The following is an 18,816-nucleotide window of genomic DNA, read 5'->3' as shown; positions in this document are numbered from 1 at the left end:
GCATAAAGTCGTGTGTTTTCAGTACAGAAGATAACCTTAACTAATTACTTACAAAATGGAGCCTCGCAATAGTTCAGGCGGACACAAGGGTAATTTATAGTCATATGTTCCATACACCCTCCAGTCAGGTATGTCCATGACCTATCTGTCTCAACAGGCGGTCCATATAAACATTAGGTACTCATTTAGTCTCAATATGACAGAGCTGAGCTCTGTATCCTCACTGCTACAGTGCTGCCCCAGTCTCCTACTGTACTAGCATTTAGTACATGAATTTTGAATGTTTTTAACATCCGCTCATGTTTAATAAATGTTGCGTATGTCAGGCTCTGCTAGGGGGGTTGTGAGCTCAGGAACAGTCTGTGTCAAATGCGATTTGTTCCAGAGCATCACATGAGCGTTGTCACCCTGCCAAACTAAAAACCTTGATGTGTGTGTCCTGAAGAGTTTCACCACATTCTTGAGTTCATCATCTAATATCTTCTTCTCTCCACAGGAGTTTCTAAGTGACAGAGAGCTAGGTCAGTCAAAGCTGAATGCTGTGGTTGTGAATGGTGAGCTGGTATCTAATGTTGCAGCAAAAGACAAAGTTGATGCAGTTCGGGTTAAAATGAACACTGCCAGAGAGGACTGGAAAAATATGATGTCCAGCCTGCACAACAGAGAGACAAGTCTACAAGTAAGCACCTAAACGCCCCTTCTCACAAATTGGGGCCATTATAAAAAAAGTGTACAATATATTTTGTATTTTAAGTCAAAGAAACATCTCAACAGTTTCTTTCATCTGGTGTGTTTCAGAATCTTTTATCCCAGATGAAAGATTTCGAGGCAAGTGCTGAGCCTCTCCAGGAGTGCCTGAATGCCACAGAGCTGGCTGTACAGGAGAGCAGCACAAGGCTTCATGATCTCACAGCCAAGAAGCAAGAGCTTCACAAGCTGCAGGTACTAATGTCCACTGAGTTCGGAACACCCGTCATGTTCAAGACCACTCATGTTCAAGTGCAACCACCACTCAGTGCTTGAGTGCCAACTTGACTATTCCTGTCATTTGCAGAAACTCACCATTCCAGCTATGTTACAGTGTTTTAGCATTGCTGTTATTGTTCTAGGAAGCACAGCTTATGCTAACTGCCAGTTGCTTCCTTTTTGCATTACTGCCATCTTTCTGCTCCTCTTTGCAACTCTCACATGTCTATCCTATAGATTAATACTTGCCTCATTAAAAAGAGTATTTTCGTTTTAATTGTTTAAAACTGTCTACCAGCTATTTCGGAGGCCTTGATTGCACGCCATGACCACTAAGAGCTTTACATTGACCAAATGTCTCATTCGCTTTTCTTTTTGCCATGTTGCCATCTCTAACCCATCAGTCTGTGTCTGAATGTAACTGTCTTATATCTGTGTGTCAGCTTGCATGCCTCTTTGATAACCTGCTTGTGCTCTTCCAGTCTGTGCTTGAGGAGTTAGCCTCTCACGAGATTCAGCTGAAAAGGCTGAAAGAGAAGGCCCAGCTGCTGTGGGATGAACAAGCGGCCGGCAAGGGTTTTGTGCACCGTGTCTCGCAGCTCTCTGCTCAGTACCTAGCTTTAACCAACCTGACCAAGGTACAGTAATGCCTACCAATCTGCCTGTGCATTGGGGCTTTTCTGGGGGTAGAGCTGGAGAGGAGACAGAGGCACTAGACTGGATCGAGCTCTGTCTTAATGTATTTTACATTTACCTTGACAGAGTGAAGGTACTAACTCACCATGTTTAAACACTAATTTATTTATTTTGTTACTGTAAGTCTTACACATCAGATATACAAGTTTATTTTCTTTATGTCTTTTGTACTAAATCTTTTATTAGTCATCAATGAATCTGCATATGCTATTAACAATTTGAGCCTACTGTGGATCACATTTCTAAAACCTGTAGTTTGTAATATTGTGGTTGTGTCCCGTTGGGTGGTTCTGCAGGAGAAGGCATCACGGATTGACCGAATAGTCACTGAGCACCAGCTTTTCTCCCAAGGGTTGAAGGAACTGCAGAACTGGGTGGCTGACACCAGCCATATGCTGCAGACTTACTGCGCCCCCACTGCTGACAAAAATGTTCTTGATAGCAGGATGATTAAGCTCGAGGTATAAAAAGTTAGTTAGTTTTCAGAATTAGTTACAACTTTGAATACCCATTATAGGTGTATAATAAATTCACATGTGTTTGTTGCACCAGGCCTTGCTGACTGCTCGTCAGGAAAAGGAGATCCAGCTGAAGATGCTGATCACAAGAGGAGAGTCAGTTCAGAGAAACACCTCAGCTGAGGGAGTGCCTGTGGTCCAAAAACAAATACAGGACCTAAAAGATTCCTGGGACGCCCTGCTCTCTGCCTCAATCCAATGCAAAAGGTTAGTTCTCCACCACAAGTAACAACGCTTAAGCATGTGTGTCAAACCGCCTTTTGTTTCGTGAGAGCAGTGCCCACCAAAGATCTATAAAAAGTGGAAAGTATTCACAGTGTCTGCTACTATTTTTGCCATTTCTTGCATTGCTGCTATTACTACAACTATTGCACCATTGTCTGACTTTGTTGCTCTCTTTAAAATCGACAGTCAGCTGGAGGGTTCCCTGTCTCAGTGGACCAGTTACCAGGAGGATGTACGTCAGTTTGTGGCATGGGTGGATCGTGTGGAGGAGAGTCTTGATCCCACTGATAAACAGTGCTCAGAGATGAGAGACAAAACTGCTAATCTGAGCAAAGCCAAGGTACTGCAATATTTTCAGTCATACTATACATACATTATTAAGACGTATAATGATTTAGGGTTATTGTAAGGTTACATGAACGTTAGTACAAAATACAAAATGCTTTGAAATTTCAAGTTGTGAGAAGTGTACGTTTTTAAAGTCTCATGAGCCATTTAACAGGTGTACACTTGAAAAATGGATAATAGATTGATAGAGTAATAGCCCCTCTGTGTTGTTTCAGTTGCTGTATGAGGAAGTGCTCAGCCACAACACGCTGCTGGACACCATCACTGCAAAGAGTGGCAGTATCGCCGAGAACTTTGTCACTCAGCTAGAGCTCCAAGATCTGCAAGAGCGCTATAACACTATCAAAGACAATGCCATGGTAATAAAAGCAGAGTGTGCACAGTACATTTCTTTTTTTAAATATATTTTATTGTTAGTATTAGATACAGTGCATTTTTGTGTAGCTATTTTAAAAGAGTTACAAAAGTGATTTCCAACAGAAATTTAATGTGTTTAAAAATACTGAGAGTGAAGATTTTATTTAATGAATTCTTATGATAATAATCCATTGTCATTTTATAAGTTTTATTGCTATTCTTTGACAGAAATTTTTTGTAGATGTAGAATGTAGAAAGTGTAATTTTTTTGAAAAGCAATATCAACAAAGATGTTGCCAAAGGTAAAGTTAGAACCAATTAGCTCTCACATTACGACTCTGAATCCTTATCATTGTGTCCTCAGAGGGCCGTAGGCAAAGCAGAGGAGCTGGTGAAAGCACACCAGGAGTATCAGCGGGGCCTCCATGCATTTGAGGACTGGCTGGAACAAGAACAAGAGAAGCTTGGCTGCTATACCCAACTGGAGGGTGATGTTGATATGCTGGAGGAGACTCTGCAAAAGCTACAGGTCTGAAAATTCTCAAGGGGGAAATGTTAATAGAAATATACAGAACATGAAATGTTTTTACAACTAATACTACTACTGCTACATAGCTTGAAGATGTGTTCAGTTAAAATATTATCTAAAAGTGAGCTCTCAACCACTTCTGTGTAACTACAGGAACTGCAATTGCACTGCACAGAGGGCCAAGCTTTGCTTAACACCCTGCTGGTCAGTCGAGAACTGGTTATTCCCTGGGGCCTGCCTCAGATCGAAGACCGAGCCCTGGAGACCCTGCAGCAAGAGTGGAGGTTGTACCAAGCCCGGCTGGCCGACACCCGGGCTCAGCTCAATAGTGCTCTTGCCAAACTCCGGCAGATGGAGCAGAAGTTTCAGCGTCTTGACAGCTGGCTAAAGGGCATGGAGACCAAAGCACAACTGCGTAGCCACCGGCGGTCTGACCGTGCCACCAAAGATGCTCAACTACAGCTGATAAAAGTTAGTGTTACATTCACAAAAGCTATACACATGGAAATAATTATATATTTAATAATATATATAATCATTATGTATATTATAATGTTTTAATTGCTGTTTCTGTTGCTGTGATGCATTCTAAATTCAGTCTAATGAATATGTTGGAATATAATCAAGTATTGTACATACATCTCTAATGGTGCCTGTATGATCAGACCTGGCAGGAGGAAGTGCTGGTTTATCAAGAGGAGATGGAGGGCCTCAGTCTCTTGGCTCAGCAGGTTCTGGATGAGACCCATATCAGCAGCCGGATCAGTAACAGAGCCACCAAGATTACAGCCCGCTACCACGTCCTGCTGCTGCATTTAATGGTAACATCTTTTTGAATACAGATTTTCCTTGGTTGCTTGAGATCTTCAAAATGGTCTCTTTCACCAGTAGACCTGTTTAAAATATTTTGCTGTAAAGCTGTATTTCGACAGATAATTGGAAAAATTGGGTTCAGCTATCCTAAACATTCTTCTCCCATATCATTGTTTTTTCCTTTTCCTTTATATTGCAGGAGACAATCAAACAGCTCCAGGAGGAGGTGTCTTGCATTGAAGAGGCACAGTGTGTCTTCAGCACTTTTTCTGACTGGCTCAGCACAGCTCAGAATAACTTCAGCACTGTGGCTATCAGTGTTGATGCAGTGGACCGCTTTGCTATGGAGAGAAAGATGAAAAAACTAGAGGTACACCCTCTAACATAGAGCACATACCGTCTGTATATTATTGTCTGTTCCATAGAAATCATTTATAGCATTAAACCTCCAAAATAACTGTACATAACTACTCTAGCCTGATCAAACTATTGCTAACTATTGGTAACTTTGCTTTACAAGATATACGTTTAGTGGAAATGCCAGCAATACTGCACTATTAAAAAAAGCCACATTACAAAAATCTGTTTAAAATGTAATAACACCATCCCATGTACTTTTTAGGCTCTTCAGGGAGACATGGAGCAGGGTCACACTTACCTCAAGACAATGAGAGAGAAGACGGAGCGAGCCATGACATTCTTGGAGGAGCCCGAAGCAGAGCAGCTGAAGGAGGAGGTAGACACCCGCCTCCTCCAACTACAGGAGTTAATGGACTCTCTGCGCACTGAGCATAGCTCCCTCGAGAAATGTATCTCACTTTCTAAAGACTTCATGGATAAATACAAGGCCCAGGCCCAGTGGGTGATGGAGACAAAAAACCTTTTAGCATCCAGTGTAGAGCCTAAAGCTGAACTCTACCAGAAGAAGGCTCAGCTAGCAAAGTACAAGGTAACTTAGTACAACTACTTAATCTTTTTCTCTCTCAGTGAAAATAGAGCAAGAAAAAAATATATTTTTGTCTGTAATATTTTGGTCACTTTTCATATGTGCAGACCATCCAGCAGACAGTGCAGTCTCATGAGTCAGCAGTGAAATCGGTCTATGAGAAAGGAGAAGCTCTGCTCGAAATAGTCCACGACGCCACTGTGAGTGACAACATGAAAAAGATGCAGGCTGACTACCAAGATCTCTGCTTAGCAGCTAAGGTATGGACACTCACATGAGAAATCTGAATTCAAAACCATAGATTCTGTTCAGTGTTCATGTTTTTGTACTGTATTGTATTAGCTAACAAACAAACAAACAAACAGAAACAAACTGATGCCCGGTACATATTTCTTCTTTTCTTGAATGACTTCATGTCTTTCAGCTTAATGCATCTCTGAGATTGGCTCTGTGTTATGTTTCAGACCCAGGTCCAGAACCTTGTGGAGTGGGTGAAGGAGCACGAGGTTTACAATAGTGAATTGCAAGAAGCTGAGAAATGGCTCTTACAGATGTCCAGCAGACTGGTCACCTCAGACTCCATGCAGACCAGCGGTATGGAGATGGCCACTCAGCAACTTGCCAGACACAAGGTGACCTTGACCAGTACTGTCCTACCCCCAAAAAATCAAAAAATATTAGATGTGCCGTTTACATTACTACATTATTATAGTATTATAGTATAGTATTAATTTTGTAATAATCTGTATTTTGAAACACCTGGCTGTTATTTTTCAGGCAATAATGGAAGAGATAGCCAGTTTTGAGGAGCGTCTCACCAGCTTGAAGCAGAAAGGAGAAGATCTCATTGCCAGCTGTACTGACCAAGTTCAAGCTAAGATCAGTCAACAAGTCCAAGCTCACCAACAGGGAACCAGAGACAGCTATGCTGCCATTTGCAGCACTGCCCAACGTGTGAGTCATACAAGGCTAAAATCAATTTTTTTTTGTCTAACTAAGAAACCTTTGATCATTTTCAGAAAAGCTTGTCTCTTTATTTTATGATATACCTTACCTCACTTTGTTTAACAGGTGTACCAGAGTCTGGACCGGGAGCTGCAGAAACACGTTAGCCACCAGGACACTCTCCAGCAGTGCCAAACCTGGCTCACCACAGTGCAGGAGGAGCTTCAGCTCAACGATCAGGGACCATCTGGTCTGCAGGAAGCACTGAAGCAGGTAATTGACACACTAAAATTGTCTACTCTTGGAATGCAATAATGGTTATTATTAAGTTATTTAAGTTATTATTATATTTATTATATTAATAAAATATGTTATATGAAATTATTCTTCTATAACTTCTTTTGATCAATTGCTTGTGCATACACAGGTGAAGCACTACAGGGCCCTTCAGGAGCAGGCCAGCACTTACCTGGACCTGGTGTGTTCTGTGTGTGACCTGTCTGATGATGCCGTGAGAGTGGCAGCTGCTCAGGTCCAACAGGTCAAACTCACGGTGAGTAATTTGTTACCTGCTTGTCCACTGTGTAACATAAAAGACACATTTTACAAATCTAGGATAATTACTGTATCATAATAATGGCTCAAATAATTTAAAAAACAGGAAATGTTCCGTCTGTGCATATTAATATATATAAACATAATGTAAAAATATAAAACGAGTGGTATAGAATGTGGACTTTCATAATATACAATTCTGCAAATATTCACTGTAGGAATGTGTAAATGTGTTTCTGCAGATAGAGGAAAGGATGTCCAGTGCACAGGAGCTTTCAGAGGGCTGGAGGGAGATCAAAGAACAGAAGCAAGATCTGACCAGCCTGTTCCAGGATATGGAGCAGCAGCTCCTCAGCTTCTCCAGACGGCCTGCAGAGTTGGAGACAAAGATAGCTCAAAATATGCTGTCACAAGCCAAGGTAAGGGAAAGTATCATAACCATTGATCCCTTGACACACAAAGGCGATACTGTATGTCTACATGTGCTTTATTCCTGAACCATATAAAGCACTAGTCTAAACATGATTCTGTTGGAGATTTGTTATTATTATCTAATCCAACATTTTGGCTTGGGTTGTGTAGGGATTAGAGAGACCTGCTTACTGTTTGGATGCATTTAGGTTTACCATCCAGTATGTTGCTTGTCACACAGGAATGCAGCCAGCAACTGCAGTCTAAACAGAGTATCCTGACCAAGATGACAGAGACTGTGAGCAGATTGACTGGTGGCCAGGACTCTCCAGAACATGCAGAGCTTGACCGTCTGAGCCATTCCTGGCTTGAGCTCTGTCACCAGGCTAGCAAGCTGCAGAACCAGAGAGAGGAGGACCTGCAGAGGTCTAAAGAATACCATGACTGTATCACCGCTGTGGAGGCTCTGTTTGAACAAGTGTCCAAAGAGTGGGACAATCTGGCAAGGTGTGTTTGTACATCAACATTATCATATATCATATGCATTAAGAATAGCCATTACATACTGTTGTGTTGATTGTAATCTCCTGACATGATCAAAGCCAATAAAATTTGGTTTTAGGTTGCAAGTAAATGCCATTTGTTTGAGTTTTGTTTATAATCAATTTATCTGCCATGGCTCAGATGTTTTCTACAAATTTCAAGGAACATGAATAGAGAACCTCTGTGTAAGACCATTTGATTGCCATTACATTAGTCTGAAATGAAGGCCATCATTAAGATCACCTTGGTAGCTAAATTTAAACTTTCTCCTTTTAACATTTTTTTTGTCACAGAACGGATGCTGAAAGTTCATCTCAGCATTTGGAGGCATTACGGAAACTTGCAATAACTCTGGAAGAACAAAAGGGCACTCTTGAAGTCCTCAAGGAACAGAAACAAAAAGTAATCCAACATTTGAACTTGGATGACAAGGAGCTGGTAAAAGAGCAGATCAGCCACTTCGAACAGCGATGGTCTCAGATGCAGAACCTAATTGAAAGGAAAATCCAGGACTCAGTGGTGACCCTGGAAGATATGGGCCAAGTAGAGGCCCGTCTGAGAGAGGCTCGCGACTGGGCAGAAGAGCAACAGCCTGCCCTATCTGAGGCCATGAAAATGAGTCCGCCTCCAGAGCTGGCACAGAGCTTCCTGTTTGACCACCTGAGCATCTGCAGTGAGTTGGAAGCCAAGCAGCTCCTGTTGGCACAGGCCATGGCTGACGCTGACAGGGTGCTGGCCCGGCTGGGTCTCAGTGAACGTCAACGTCTGCAACAACTTATTGCAGACACTCAATCTGAGGTGGAATCTCTGAGTGTGAAGGTTGTGCAGCGCAGAAAACACCTCAGCAAGGCTTTCACAGAGAGAACACAGTTCCTGATGGCTGTAAACCAGTCCATTTCCTGGGTCCAGCAGAATGAGAAGAAGGCACAGGCAGAGGAGTACATTGCTTTGTTACCTGATGACCTGGCCAAGCAGGTCAGAACATGTAGGAACATTCAAAGCAGTTTGAAAGCCTATCAGAGCGAGTTGACCTCCCTGTGGTCTCAGGGGAGAGACCTGATGAGGGATGCCAGCGAGGAAGAAAAGAATGAGATTCTCACAAAGTTGCAGGAATTACAAAACATCTTTGACAAAACATTACATAGATGTGGCCAGAAACTTCAGGAGCTTGAAAAAGTATTTGTTTCCAGAAAGTATTTCAAGACTGATTTAGAGAAAATTTGCCTGTGGATAAAACAAGCTGATATAGTCACCTTCCCTGAAATCAATCTGATGGTTGGAGATGCTGAATTGGAAGCGCAGCTACTTAAATATCAACACATAGTCGAGCAGGCAATTGAATATGAGAATCTTCTCCTAATTGTACAAAGAGCTGGCCAAGAAATTTTGCCCAGTCTGAATGAAGTAGACCACTGCTATTTGGATGAAAAACTCAACACCCTCCCGCAGCAATATAATAGCATTTTAGCGCTAGCCAAAGAAAAACAGGAGAAAATTCAGCAGGCCATTCTCACGAGGAATGAGTACACCTCTTTCATAGATGTCACTCATAAAGCACTGAAAGAGCTTGAGGAACAGTTCAACAATCTGGGCACTCAGCCTGTTGGGCTGCAAACAGAAGAGGTTGTCAATTTGCAGAGTGACTACAAAGCTATCCAGGCAGACCTGAGCAACCTGGGTCTAGCTGTGAGTGAACTGAACCAGAAGAAAGAGGGATTTCGTAGCACCGGTCAACCGTGGCGCCCAGAGGAAATGACCCAGCTTGTGAGCCTGTACAACGGCCTTAAGAGGCTGGTTGAACAGAAGGTCGAGCATCTGGATGAAACCTTGGAGTCCTTTGAGGACCACAAGGCAATGGCTTTGCAGGTTGACTCTGAGCTAAAGGCCACAAAAGAGCAGCTGGTAAAAGTTAATGCAGAGACGCAGTCAGCTGAGGAGAGGCTGAAGAACTACCATGCTCTGGCGGGGAGTCTCCAGAGTGCCAACTCTCACTTGTCAAGGCTCATGGACCAGATGGATACCCTTGCACCCCGCGTGGACCAAGCAGCTCATGATGCCTCCAAGGAGCAAGTGGTTCTGTGGCAAGAGGAGCTGCGTTCTTTGCAGGCCGCAGTAGGGGATCTGATTGAAGAGTGTGAGACCAGGTTTGTCCAAAGTAAAGACTTTGAGACAGAGATGAAAAGGACACTGGACTGGCTGCAGCAAGTCAGGGATGAACTGGGCTGTGCTGTGATTGTTGATGTGAGGGTGGAGAAGGTGCAGGAGGAGATCAGAAAGCAGCAAATCATGCAGGAGGAAGTACAGTCGAGACTGAGAATAGTGGCTGCTCTCAGTAGCAGGGAAAAACAGCAGTATATCAGCGCAAATGAGCTTGTCCCAGTCCACGTAGATACAAGCCTAGAAGAAATGGCAAAGCTGCAGGCAGATGTTCAGAAAGCACTGAGCTCCAAACAGGTGGGACAATATTACATTATTTCAATATTCTATAAAATATTAATATAGTATATTAATTTTAGCTAAATGGTTTATCTGTACTTTATTTATTTTATACATATTTATTTGTACATTATTTTGTAATTTGGTGGGAAGCATCAGAGCAATTTCATTCAGAATCTGTGTTTTTATACCTAAGTATTAAAAGATGATTAATTTTCTTCACTGCTTTCATCTAAAAAGATTACTCTGGAGGACGCTCTGGTGTTGTGCCAGAAGTACCACTTCAGGATGCAGTCGGCCTGTGAATGGCTGGAGGATGCCGTGTCCTTCCTGCAGCAGGCTAGCCTGGGTGTGGATGTGGAGAACTACGAGGAGTGTCTCCGGCAGCAGGTGGACATCATGGCCACAGAGCAGGAGTTCCTCACCCACTTGGAGGAGCTGCAGGCCCTTCTGCCTCAGCTGGAGAACCTGGTTAACCCCACAGCTAAAGAGCAGCTCCGTGTGAGTGTGGAGTCAGCGAAGCAGAGAGGCATGGAGGTCAGAGATCAGCTCCAGTGTCACCAGGATGTCCTTCACAGGTAATGAAAACTTCAGAGTGATGGTGTACCTGTAATGTACAGTGACAATACAGATATTCTGTTAATAATGGTGTTTTAACCTCTAATATGTTTTGTTTTTTGTAGCTGTGTGGATCAGTGGAAGACCTACCAGGAGGCAAGGCAGACTGTCATTGAACTCATGAATGAGGCTGAAAAGAAGCTGACTGAATTTTCCACTGCAAAGGCAGCTACAAGCCAAGAGGCTGAAGATAAGCTATGCAGTCATCGGGTATGAGAGGACAAAAGAAAGTCATTTCACAGTTCAAACAATAGGTGCTTCTATGAATGCGTTGCACTTAGTTTATTAATTGTCTCTTGTTTTTCAGTCCCTTGTATCACTGGTGAATGGCTTCCAAGAGAAGCTGAGTGGTTTAGAGGAGCAAGCTGCCCAGCTGGAGCTGGTAGGGAGTGATGCCAGCAAGGCCACCATCAGTCGCTCCATGACCACTGTGTGGCAGCGTTGGACACGACTCAGAAGCGTGGCACGGGGACAGGAGAGAGTACTTGAGGATACAGCACAGGAATGGAGGACTTTTAGAGAGAAGGTACACAGAATGACAATGGGTAAAAATATATATTCCATAATTAAATTAAAATATAGTTTTTTACTTGTAGCTGAACTTTTGTAATCATTTTGTGCAGATGGTGAAGGTGAGAGCAGTCTCTGATGAGCTCCAAGGTCGTTTCCCTGACAGTGCTGTGGAGAAGGCTTCCAAAGCCACTCTGCAATCTCTGTTGGACCAGCATGACTTACTGAGCCAAGACTTGGAGAGAGAGCTCTCCTCCCTCACACTGCTGCGCCAGTATGCTCTCAGCCTGCTGCACGATGTGGAAGTGCCTTCACCAACAAATGAGCAAGATGAACTGCCCAGCCTGAAGGAGATCCGAGCTGTACAAGACCAAATGGAAAGGTAGTGAGAAGATAAACCTGTGGTATTGTTTTAATGTAGATTTTTTTTTAAATACATAGTTTGATTTAAATTAAAAGTAAATTGTTTTATTATTTATTATTAATTAATAATTTACTATGTAGAAATGAAGTTACTATATTTTATTTTTTTCTCTTTGCCTCCAGCCTCCTGACACAGTCCAGGACCAAGCGGGCTCAAACAGCTCAGGAACTGAGGGAGAGAGAGGAAGTGGAGAAGGAACTTAGCGTTGTAAAAGCCTGGATTCAGGAGACCAGGGAGCTTCTTCTTAACCCCACACCAGATATTGATTCTCTGCTGCAGGAGCTTGAGGTATATCTCACATCTTAAAACAGAAAAATGATTTTTTTCTCCCTGATTTTCTCGTCAACCCTTAAAACACTGCTATTTCAATATTGTTATTTCTGAAAAAAGTTACATGGGTTCTCCATTTGGTCCAGGTTGTACATGGAGATGTGATCACTTATCGTCAGAATGTGGATAAATTAGCAGAGCAGCAACAAAGCAAGTACCTGGACCTCTACACTATACTGCCCTCTGAAATCTCCATGCAGCTGGCTGAGGTCTCACTTGCATTGGGTGCCATTGAGGATCAGGTACTGTACCATTTAAATAGGTTTCAAAGTAAGGCCTTAATGGGCCTCTTTAAATTTTGTATAATCTAAATGATTAGGTTATGTCAATTCCTCAAGAGAATTCATGTAGCATTTGTTGACATTTCTTAATATATTCTAGGTTCTTTCGAAAGAGAGAGAAATTCAGAAAACCAGAGAAATAAAAGAGGACTTCAGCTCTAGAATCCATGACACCTCAGAGAAACTCAAAGCAATCTCCGCTAAATTCAAGGAAAAATCTCCTGATGTTGATCATGCCAAAGAAGAGGTTAAGGTGGGTAATCTTGTTTTAGCTTATTGTCAATGTATAGTTACTATTATTCAAGACTATTAGATGTCGAGATATTTAATTATATATGTTTAATTTCTTTTTGCAGAGCTTGGCTGAGGACTTGGACTGTTGTGGTCGCACCCTCGCAGAACTGGATGCTGCTGTGCAAGATTTTGGCCGCAGAAGCCCCCTGCTGGCCAAACAGCTTGGCGACGCCATCAGCAAGCTATCGGAGATGCATCATCACACAACACGGCTAGCAGACTGCAGGAACAACTGGCTCAAGAAGGTTTGCTTTTTCTGATTCCCTGTACATAACACAATTCAGTGACTACCTATTTTACATCCTTTATTTATTTTGTGCTGTGCTTTAACCATATGGCCTCCCTCTTATCTTGGCTCCACAGGCTGTCTGCTATTTAGATGAGTATAATGAGATGCTTGACTTCATTGTGAGGTGGTCGGAGAAAGCAAAAAGCCTGTTGAGGGCCAACATCATCTGGAACTCCTCCGTTCATCTGCAGGAGCAGATACGAATGTACCAGGTGAGTTATGGGTCCAGACAGGCATCCTCATGGATTCTATTGTGATATTCAATTACAGACATTTTGGCTTTTTCAGAAGAGTTATTGGCCTCTCTCCATATAATTTAGAGAAGGAAAGTGTGGGACATGGTATGAGCTGGATTCATGCTTATCCACACAAAGTTCACAGACACATCAGGATTCTTACCCATGCACACATTTCATCAAAGGCACATGTTGCAGAGAATCAAGCATCTCTTTTAACCAGGAGACCATACCACACATACCTTTTCATTCACTGCCTTGTTGCCCTGTGCTTAGGCTGTCCTTCGTGAGTCTCGTGAGCTCCATGGGGACCTGGAATCAATGGCAGAGAAAGTGGAGCTTCTGTCTGAGGTCCTGCAGGTCGAGTCTATGAGCCAACAGGTTTGGGAACTCAGTCGACACACTGAGGAGCTTCAGCAAAGCATTAAGATACGTCTGCAGAGCTTGGAGGATGCAAATAAGGTACAGAGAATTATATATAGGTTATTATTATATTTGACTCATACAATATCCTGGAATGAGTATGCTTGTAGCTCATACGTTGGAACAAATATACTGTATAATTGACTCATGTATATGTCCTCAGAGTATGGAAGCCCTGGAGTATGAAGTTAAGGCCCTACATGTTGCTCTGGAGCAGGTCCAAGCCACACTGACCTCGCCAGAGCTGGCGCGCCAGAGCCTCAAAGAACAGCTGGCTCAGAGACAAGTAACCACACCACATTAAAATAATCCTTGATGCAGCCTGTAATTTGTCATAAAGCACCTTGGCTGCTTAATTTGCACATTGTAGCTTGTTGCAGTTTCGCACAATGTAAACGTTTCCTATTTTTTGCAGCGTCTGTTGGCAGATATGGAGAGCTTCAAGCAGCAGGTGCAGGCAGTGCAGCTGTGTCAGAGTGCTCTGCAGGTCCCTGAGGAGGTGATGCCCAACCTTGCCATCTGTCGCACAGCGCTGCGTCTGCAGCAAGAGGCCAGTCTGTTGCAGCACGTGGCCATTCAGCAGTGCAACATCCTTCAGGTACAGTAGGGGGCACTATTGCTGGAGCAGTTACGTCATATTGTGGTCAGTTCTGCATCCTGAAGCAATATGCAGTGTCTTTTCAAACGCTCGTTGCTTTAGTCACAATGCTATTAAGTAAACAAGCTGTAAGATGTTTAAGAATTTTTTGATGGCCACAAGCAAAGACAATGGATAAACAAAATGTTTCAGGGGACATTCCTGTGGCACAGATTTCTTATACCACTGTTCATCTAACAGTAACAAAACAATTTCTTTCTCTAGGAGGCAGTGGTGCAATACGAGCAATATGAACAGGAAGTGAGAGACCTACAGGGGCTGATTGAGGAAGCACACCGTGTCATTCAGGACCGACCGATCCCCTCAAGCAACATCCAGGAGCTGCAGGCCCAGATCCTTCACCATGAAGTACAATACATTTACATTTACAATTTACTTATTTAACCCAACTTTCCTGCACAGGGAAGAAATGAATTAAAGGGAAGAAAACACACATAAAACAAGAACTTAATTTGTGAAATGAACATTAAAGGTTTAGGCATTAAGTCAAGGTTCCTTTTGCCAAATGGCATCAGTACTGAATGCAGATCCACTGCTCTGCAACATCTGTATTTATTCAACTCATTCAGTGCAATCCTCATTCCTGCTTATGATATTCTCTGTAGTAGTGTCATAGGTGAAATGTCTTCATAACTGCAAAATGAGATGCAAATTTTTTATTTTTAAATAGGAACTGGCCCAGAAGATCAAAGGTTACCAAGAGCAGATCGCCTCACTAAACTCAAAGTGCAAAATGCTGGCAGTGAAGGCCAAACATGCCACTATGCTGCTGACAGTGAGTGATGTGGAAGGGCTGCCTGAGGGGCTGCAGGAGATGGAAGATGAGAAATCCAAGAAGTCTTCAGCACAAACTGTCATGGTAAGAGCACATACAGTAATATACCACATAACATAGTGTTGCTGACAAAGCTATTTGCATCGTTGGTAATGGCATTGCCTAACTAATAAACCTCTTGACTCATTCTGCTATTTCTGGCTTTAGCTTAAAGAGTTCTAAAGAGTTTTATTCCTTTAATTTTACTTTTTACCTTTTAGCCTGCTTTCATTATAAAATATGTGTTTTTGTAAGGTGCATTGTGCCACTTTTATCGAAAAAACACATAGATTATGATTAATCTTTCCCAATCCACCTTGCATGTCTGCTCTTCTGTTAATGTTTCTTGCATGGCGTGTCAGATGACGGCTGGCCGCTGTCACACCCTCCTGTCTCCTGTAACTGAGGAGTCTGGGGAGGAGGGCACTAACAGTGAGGTCTCTTCCCCTCCTGTCTGTCGCTCTCCTTCTCCCATCACTCACACTGAAGCCACTATAACCAAGGTATCTACCTTCTCTTTTCTTCTTGATAGCTTTTTTCCCCCAGTCATTCTGGTCTTTCAGCAAAATTGCTTATGAAATTTGTGGTTTCTATCAGGCCTATCTGGTCTGTCAAAAATATTTCTCAAATTTTTTTGTAATCTTTCCTGTAATAAGTGTCTAGTTAAACGAAATAGTCTCAATTAATAAATGCAATTAATACACGAAGAAGGCAAAAACAAACCATGGAAAGTATTAATCCACATCAGTTCTCCGCCTGCACCCGCAAGTTCATCCTCGCTAACAGTAAATTTACGGGTTTATAGAAGTATTTTTTTTATCTGTTATGCCATCTGTTTCATAACTAATTCATCTTAACTCTTTGAATTTTTAGTTGGGAAGAGGAACACTCACAAGAGCTCCAATCCAAGAATTGTATGATCCGACATTTGAGTCTGTGGCCAACTTAGATGACTTGCAGCGCTCATGGGAGACACTTAAAAATGTGGTATGTGAATAATACAAGACGTCAGCTTGGTGGTTTATTGATTCTCAGTGACTGTTATCAGGCTTAGCACTTTTTCATTGTCCATTTGGTCTTCTAACAGATCAGCGAGAAGCAGAGGTCTCTGTATGAAGCTCTGGAAAAGCAGCAGCATTACCAGAGTTCACTCCAGTCAATCTCTTCTAAAATGGAGGCTCTGGAGGCCAAACTGAGTGAACCTCTGGAGGCAGACAAAAGCCCTGATAGTCACATTAAGGCACATGAGGTGAGTCGTCACAGTACAATAAAGTACAAAAAATGACAGGGTAGGGAGTTGTCATACTTGTAAAATAATGTAAGAACTCATGCACGTATTCACACGCTCATGTAATGCAAAGTATAATTGTCGAACTGTGTCAAATATATAAAATAATACTTTGCTTAGGATTCAGGTCTGCGGAAAATATGTTTTGGGTCACCTTGTTTTGCATTTATAATATTACAATTTATAGTAAAACACTCCTACCTTCAACAAACTAATTTAGGGGATTGAATAGGAAATTACTGCCCCGTCTATAACATCCAAATTTGGAATTTGTGATATTTATTGTTTAGTCACCGTGTCTACATACATGAAAAAGATCATTCTTCCCTTTGACCAACATAGAAATCAGTAACACCTGTAGCAATGCTGTCCTCTCCAGGGTCTGATAGAAGAGATTCAGAGTGTGCAGGAGGAAATAAACAGGCTGCAGACAAGCTTCACAGAGGATCTGGCCTCGAATGCTGTGGACTCAGACATGGCTGACCAGCTGGCCATGCAGTCCTCCCTCGCAGTGTTAGCTGAAAGGATGGCCACCATCCGCATGAAGGCCACAGGGAAACAGCAGCTGTTGGAGGTAGTTTTTGTAAAGATTGTACATCACGCCAAATAGCAGCTAATGGTTTTGTTTTATTGATATTTATTTTATCAGGGTGCCCAGTTAGCTCAGTGGGTAGAGCTGGCGACCCATGTACTGAGGATGAGTCCTTGCTGCAGCGGCACACGGGTTTCCGAATTGACTGCGCTTTTGCTGCGTGTCTCCTCTCTTCCTATGCCCCTCTTTCCTGTCTGTATTCCAGCTTAATATCATTAAGGGCAATAAAAGCCCCCAAAAATACTTTAAAAAAAATATATATATATATTTTATGACTCTATCAGAAAATGAATGTATTTCATGAATTGATAAGGTAAATGTGCTGTGCTCTGTCCTAGGAGCGTGTTAGTGACCGCTTGGAGGGTCAACGTCAGGAACAGGCCATACAGCTCTATGTCACCCAGGCAGATGACCTGGACCAGTGGTTGATCAGAATGCGCAGTGCTGTAACCTTCATCCTTGAACCTAAACCTGTAGAGGAGACAGAGATGGAGGATCAGCTTGCTGAATGTCAGGTAAGAGCACCCCCTGCTGTTCATTCAGAGCAATGCATGCAAACATGTTTAGTTTAATTGTTACTTAAGAGTATGAATGAATGTATGAAGATGAGGTTGCTTAATAATATGCCCTAGCAAGCTGTCCTGTATGGCAGTACTGTGTACTGGAGTTCTGTTTTCTAGGTGTTCAGCCACTGTCTCTGGTCAGTACACTAATGCAAATTTGCCAGTGGATTATTTACATCCGTCTTATACTTCAAAATGTTGTTCCCTTATCACATGTGGATCATCTCAGGGGGACAGGAAACTTTCGGTCTGTAAACAAGAGCTTTAGTGGAGTTAGAGGGGCGTTCAGATGGCTGGGCTCCTAAGCGACTGTAGCACTAGTCTTAAGCAGATTACGCAGATGGCTCTGTGTGACAGGAGCCTGTTAGCAGCATAGGGAGTGGAGTAGTGAGGGGTTGTGGCTTTCAGACGATTAATAGATCCCGCTGCCGGGATTGGTGTTGGTGACAAAGCTGCTAGAATATCCAAGTAGGGGAATCCTAGTCAACACTGAGGGTAATGAGGGAGGGAGGGAGGGAGGGAGGGTTACTCTTAGAATAACCTGCCGAAGCTATCGATCACAGAGTCATGGCAATGCTAGGCTCTTCAAACATTGGAACAGCATTCACTGATGGGCATCGTTAACTGGTCCGAACTTAGAATGGTGTTCTGCACAAAAGAGTTACCTTTATATTTGTGTGTGAGCATGTGTGCTGCAGAGCATGGAGCATGAAGGATTAGGCGCAATATGTTACACAGAAGTCGAGGCGGGAGAGGTGGGCCAAGGATGACGGCAGAGGGAGAGCTCTCCCTGACCTGTGGCTTGGGAAAGCTGCTGGTGTAGGGGGTTCAGCCAGACCCTGCCCTGTTCGTGTGGAGGGCTGTTGTTGGTGAGACACCATGTTTGAGCTGGCTTCTCTCCTCCTGCTACTACAGAACATGTTGCTGGATATTGAAGAGAAGGTGCTGGCCCTGTCAGAGCTGTCCATGCACAGTGAGAACCTGCTGCTGGAGGGCCGGACGGAGACGAGAGAGGAAGCCGAGCAGTTGGCCAGGAAGTTACGCACACTGAAGGGCGGCCTGTTGGAGCTGCAGAGGATGCTACAAGACAAACAGATTAACATCCAGGTGAGGTGGCTACATGCTTTAATGTTGACATACACTGATGTGTGTGGTGCCAAACCTTTAACAATACCACATGATATTAGAGGTAAGGAATATTGGGTTAA

General features: G+C 43.0%; 1 protein-coding gene across 6 annotated transcripts in view; it reads left to right on the top strand.

The window, feature by feature from the left end:
- Positions 1-18,816, top strand: part of syne1b (spectrin repeat containing, nuclear envelope 1b) — a 74,053-nt gene that overhangs the window by 30,945 nt on the left and 24,292 nt on the right. For 4 of the 6 annotated variants that reach the window (XM_035674109.1, XM_035674108.1, XM_035674112.1 and 1 more), the window contains exons 56-94: positions 497-679; positions 799-942; positions 1,959-2,123; positions 2,215-2,387; positions 2,592-2,745; positions 2,969-3,112; positions 3,475-3,639; positions 3,793-4,110; positions 4,305-4,460; positions 4,652-4,822; positions 5,075-5,401; positions 5,506-5,658; positions 5,863-6,030; positions 6,176-6,352; positions 6,470-6,616; positions 6,771-6,896; positions 7,141-7,317; positions 7,551-7,816; positions 8,146-10,306; positions 10,529-10,866; positions 10,972-11,116; positions 11,214-11,432; positions 11,530-11,798; positions 11,963-12,128; positions 12,257-12,412; positions 12,552-12,704; positions 12,808-12,990; positions 13,109-13,246; positions 13,547-13,732; positions 13,857-13,979; positions 14,109-14,291; positions 14,556-14,699; positions 15,022-15,210; positions 15,528-15,668; positions 16,039-16,152; positions 16,253-16,414; positions 16,833-17,027; positions 17,384-17,560; positions 18,524-18,715. In XM_035674109.1, the coding sequence (XP_035530002.1) occupies positions 497-679; positions 799-942; positions 1,959-2,123; positions 2,215-2,387; positions 2,592-2,745; positions 2,969-3,112; positions 3,475-3,639; positions 3,793-4,110; positions 4,305-4,460; positions 4,652-4,822; positions 5,075-5,401; positions 5,506-5,658; positions 5,863-6,030; positions 6,176-6,352; positions 6,470-6,616; positions 6,771-6,896; positions 7,141-7,317; positions 7,551-7,816; positions 8,146-10,306; positions 10,529-10,866; positions 10,972-11,116; positions 11,214-11,432; positions 11,530-11,798; positions 11,963-12,128; positions 12,257-12,412; positions 12,552-12,704; positions 12,808-12,990; positions 13,109-13,246; positions 13,547-13,732; positions 13,857-13,979; positions 14,109-14,291; positions 14,556-14,699; positions 15,022-15,210; positions 15,528-15,668; positions 16,039-16,152; positions 16,253-16,414; positions 16,833-17,027; positions 17,384-17,560; positions 18,524-18,715 (9,048 nt within the window). Of the gene's footprint in view, positions 1-496; positions 680-798; positions 943-1,448; positions 1,605-1,958; positions 2,124-2,214; positions 2,388-2,591; positions 2,746-2,968; positions 3,113-3,474; positions 3,640-3,792; positions 4,111-4,304; positions 4,461-4,651; positions 4,823-5,074; positions 5,402-5,505; positions 5,659-5,862; positions 6,031-6,175; positions 6,353-6,469; positions 6,617-6,770; positions 6,897-7,140; positions 7,318-7,550; positions 7,817-8,145; positions 10,307-10,528; positions 10,867-10,971; positions 11,117-11,213; positions 11,433-11,529; positions 11,799-11,962; positions 12,129-12,256; positions 12,413-12,551; positions 12,705-12,807; positions 12,991-13,108; positions 13,247-13,546; positions 13,733-13,856; positions 13,980-14,108; positions 14,292-14,555; positions 14,700-15,021; positions 15,211-15,527; positions 15,669-16,038; positions 16,153-16,252; positions 16,415-16,832; positions 17,028-17,383; positions 17,561-18,523; positions 18,716-18,816 lie in introns of all 6 variants that reach the window. The other 2 variants (XM_035674113.1, XM_035674110.1) reach the window with 2 other exon arrangements.

The sequence above is a fragment of the Morone saxatilis genome, unplaced genomic scaffold, assembly GCF_004916995.1.
Source record: "Morone saxatilis isolate NCDOM2014 unplaced genomic scaffold, NCSU_SB_2.0 Contig3, whole genome shotgun sequence".
NCBI lineage: Eukaryota > Metazoa > Chordata > Actinopteri > Moronidae > Morone > Morone saxatilis.
This window is presented reverse-complemented; position numbering and strand designations above follow the sequence as displayed.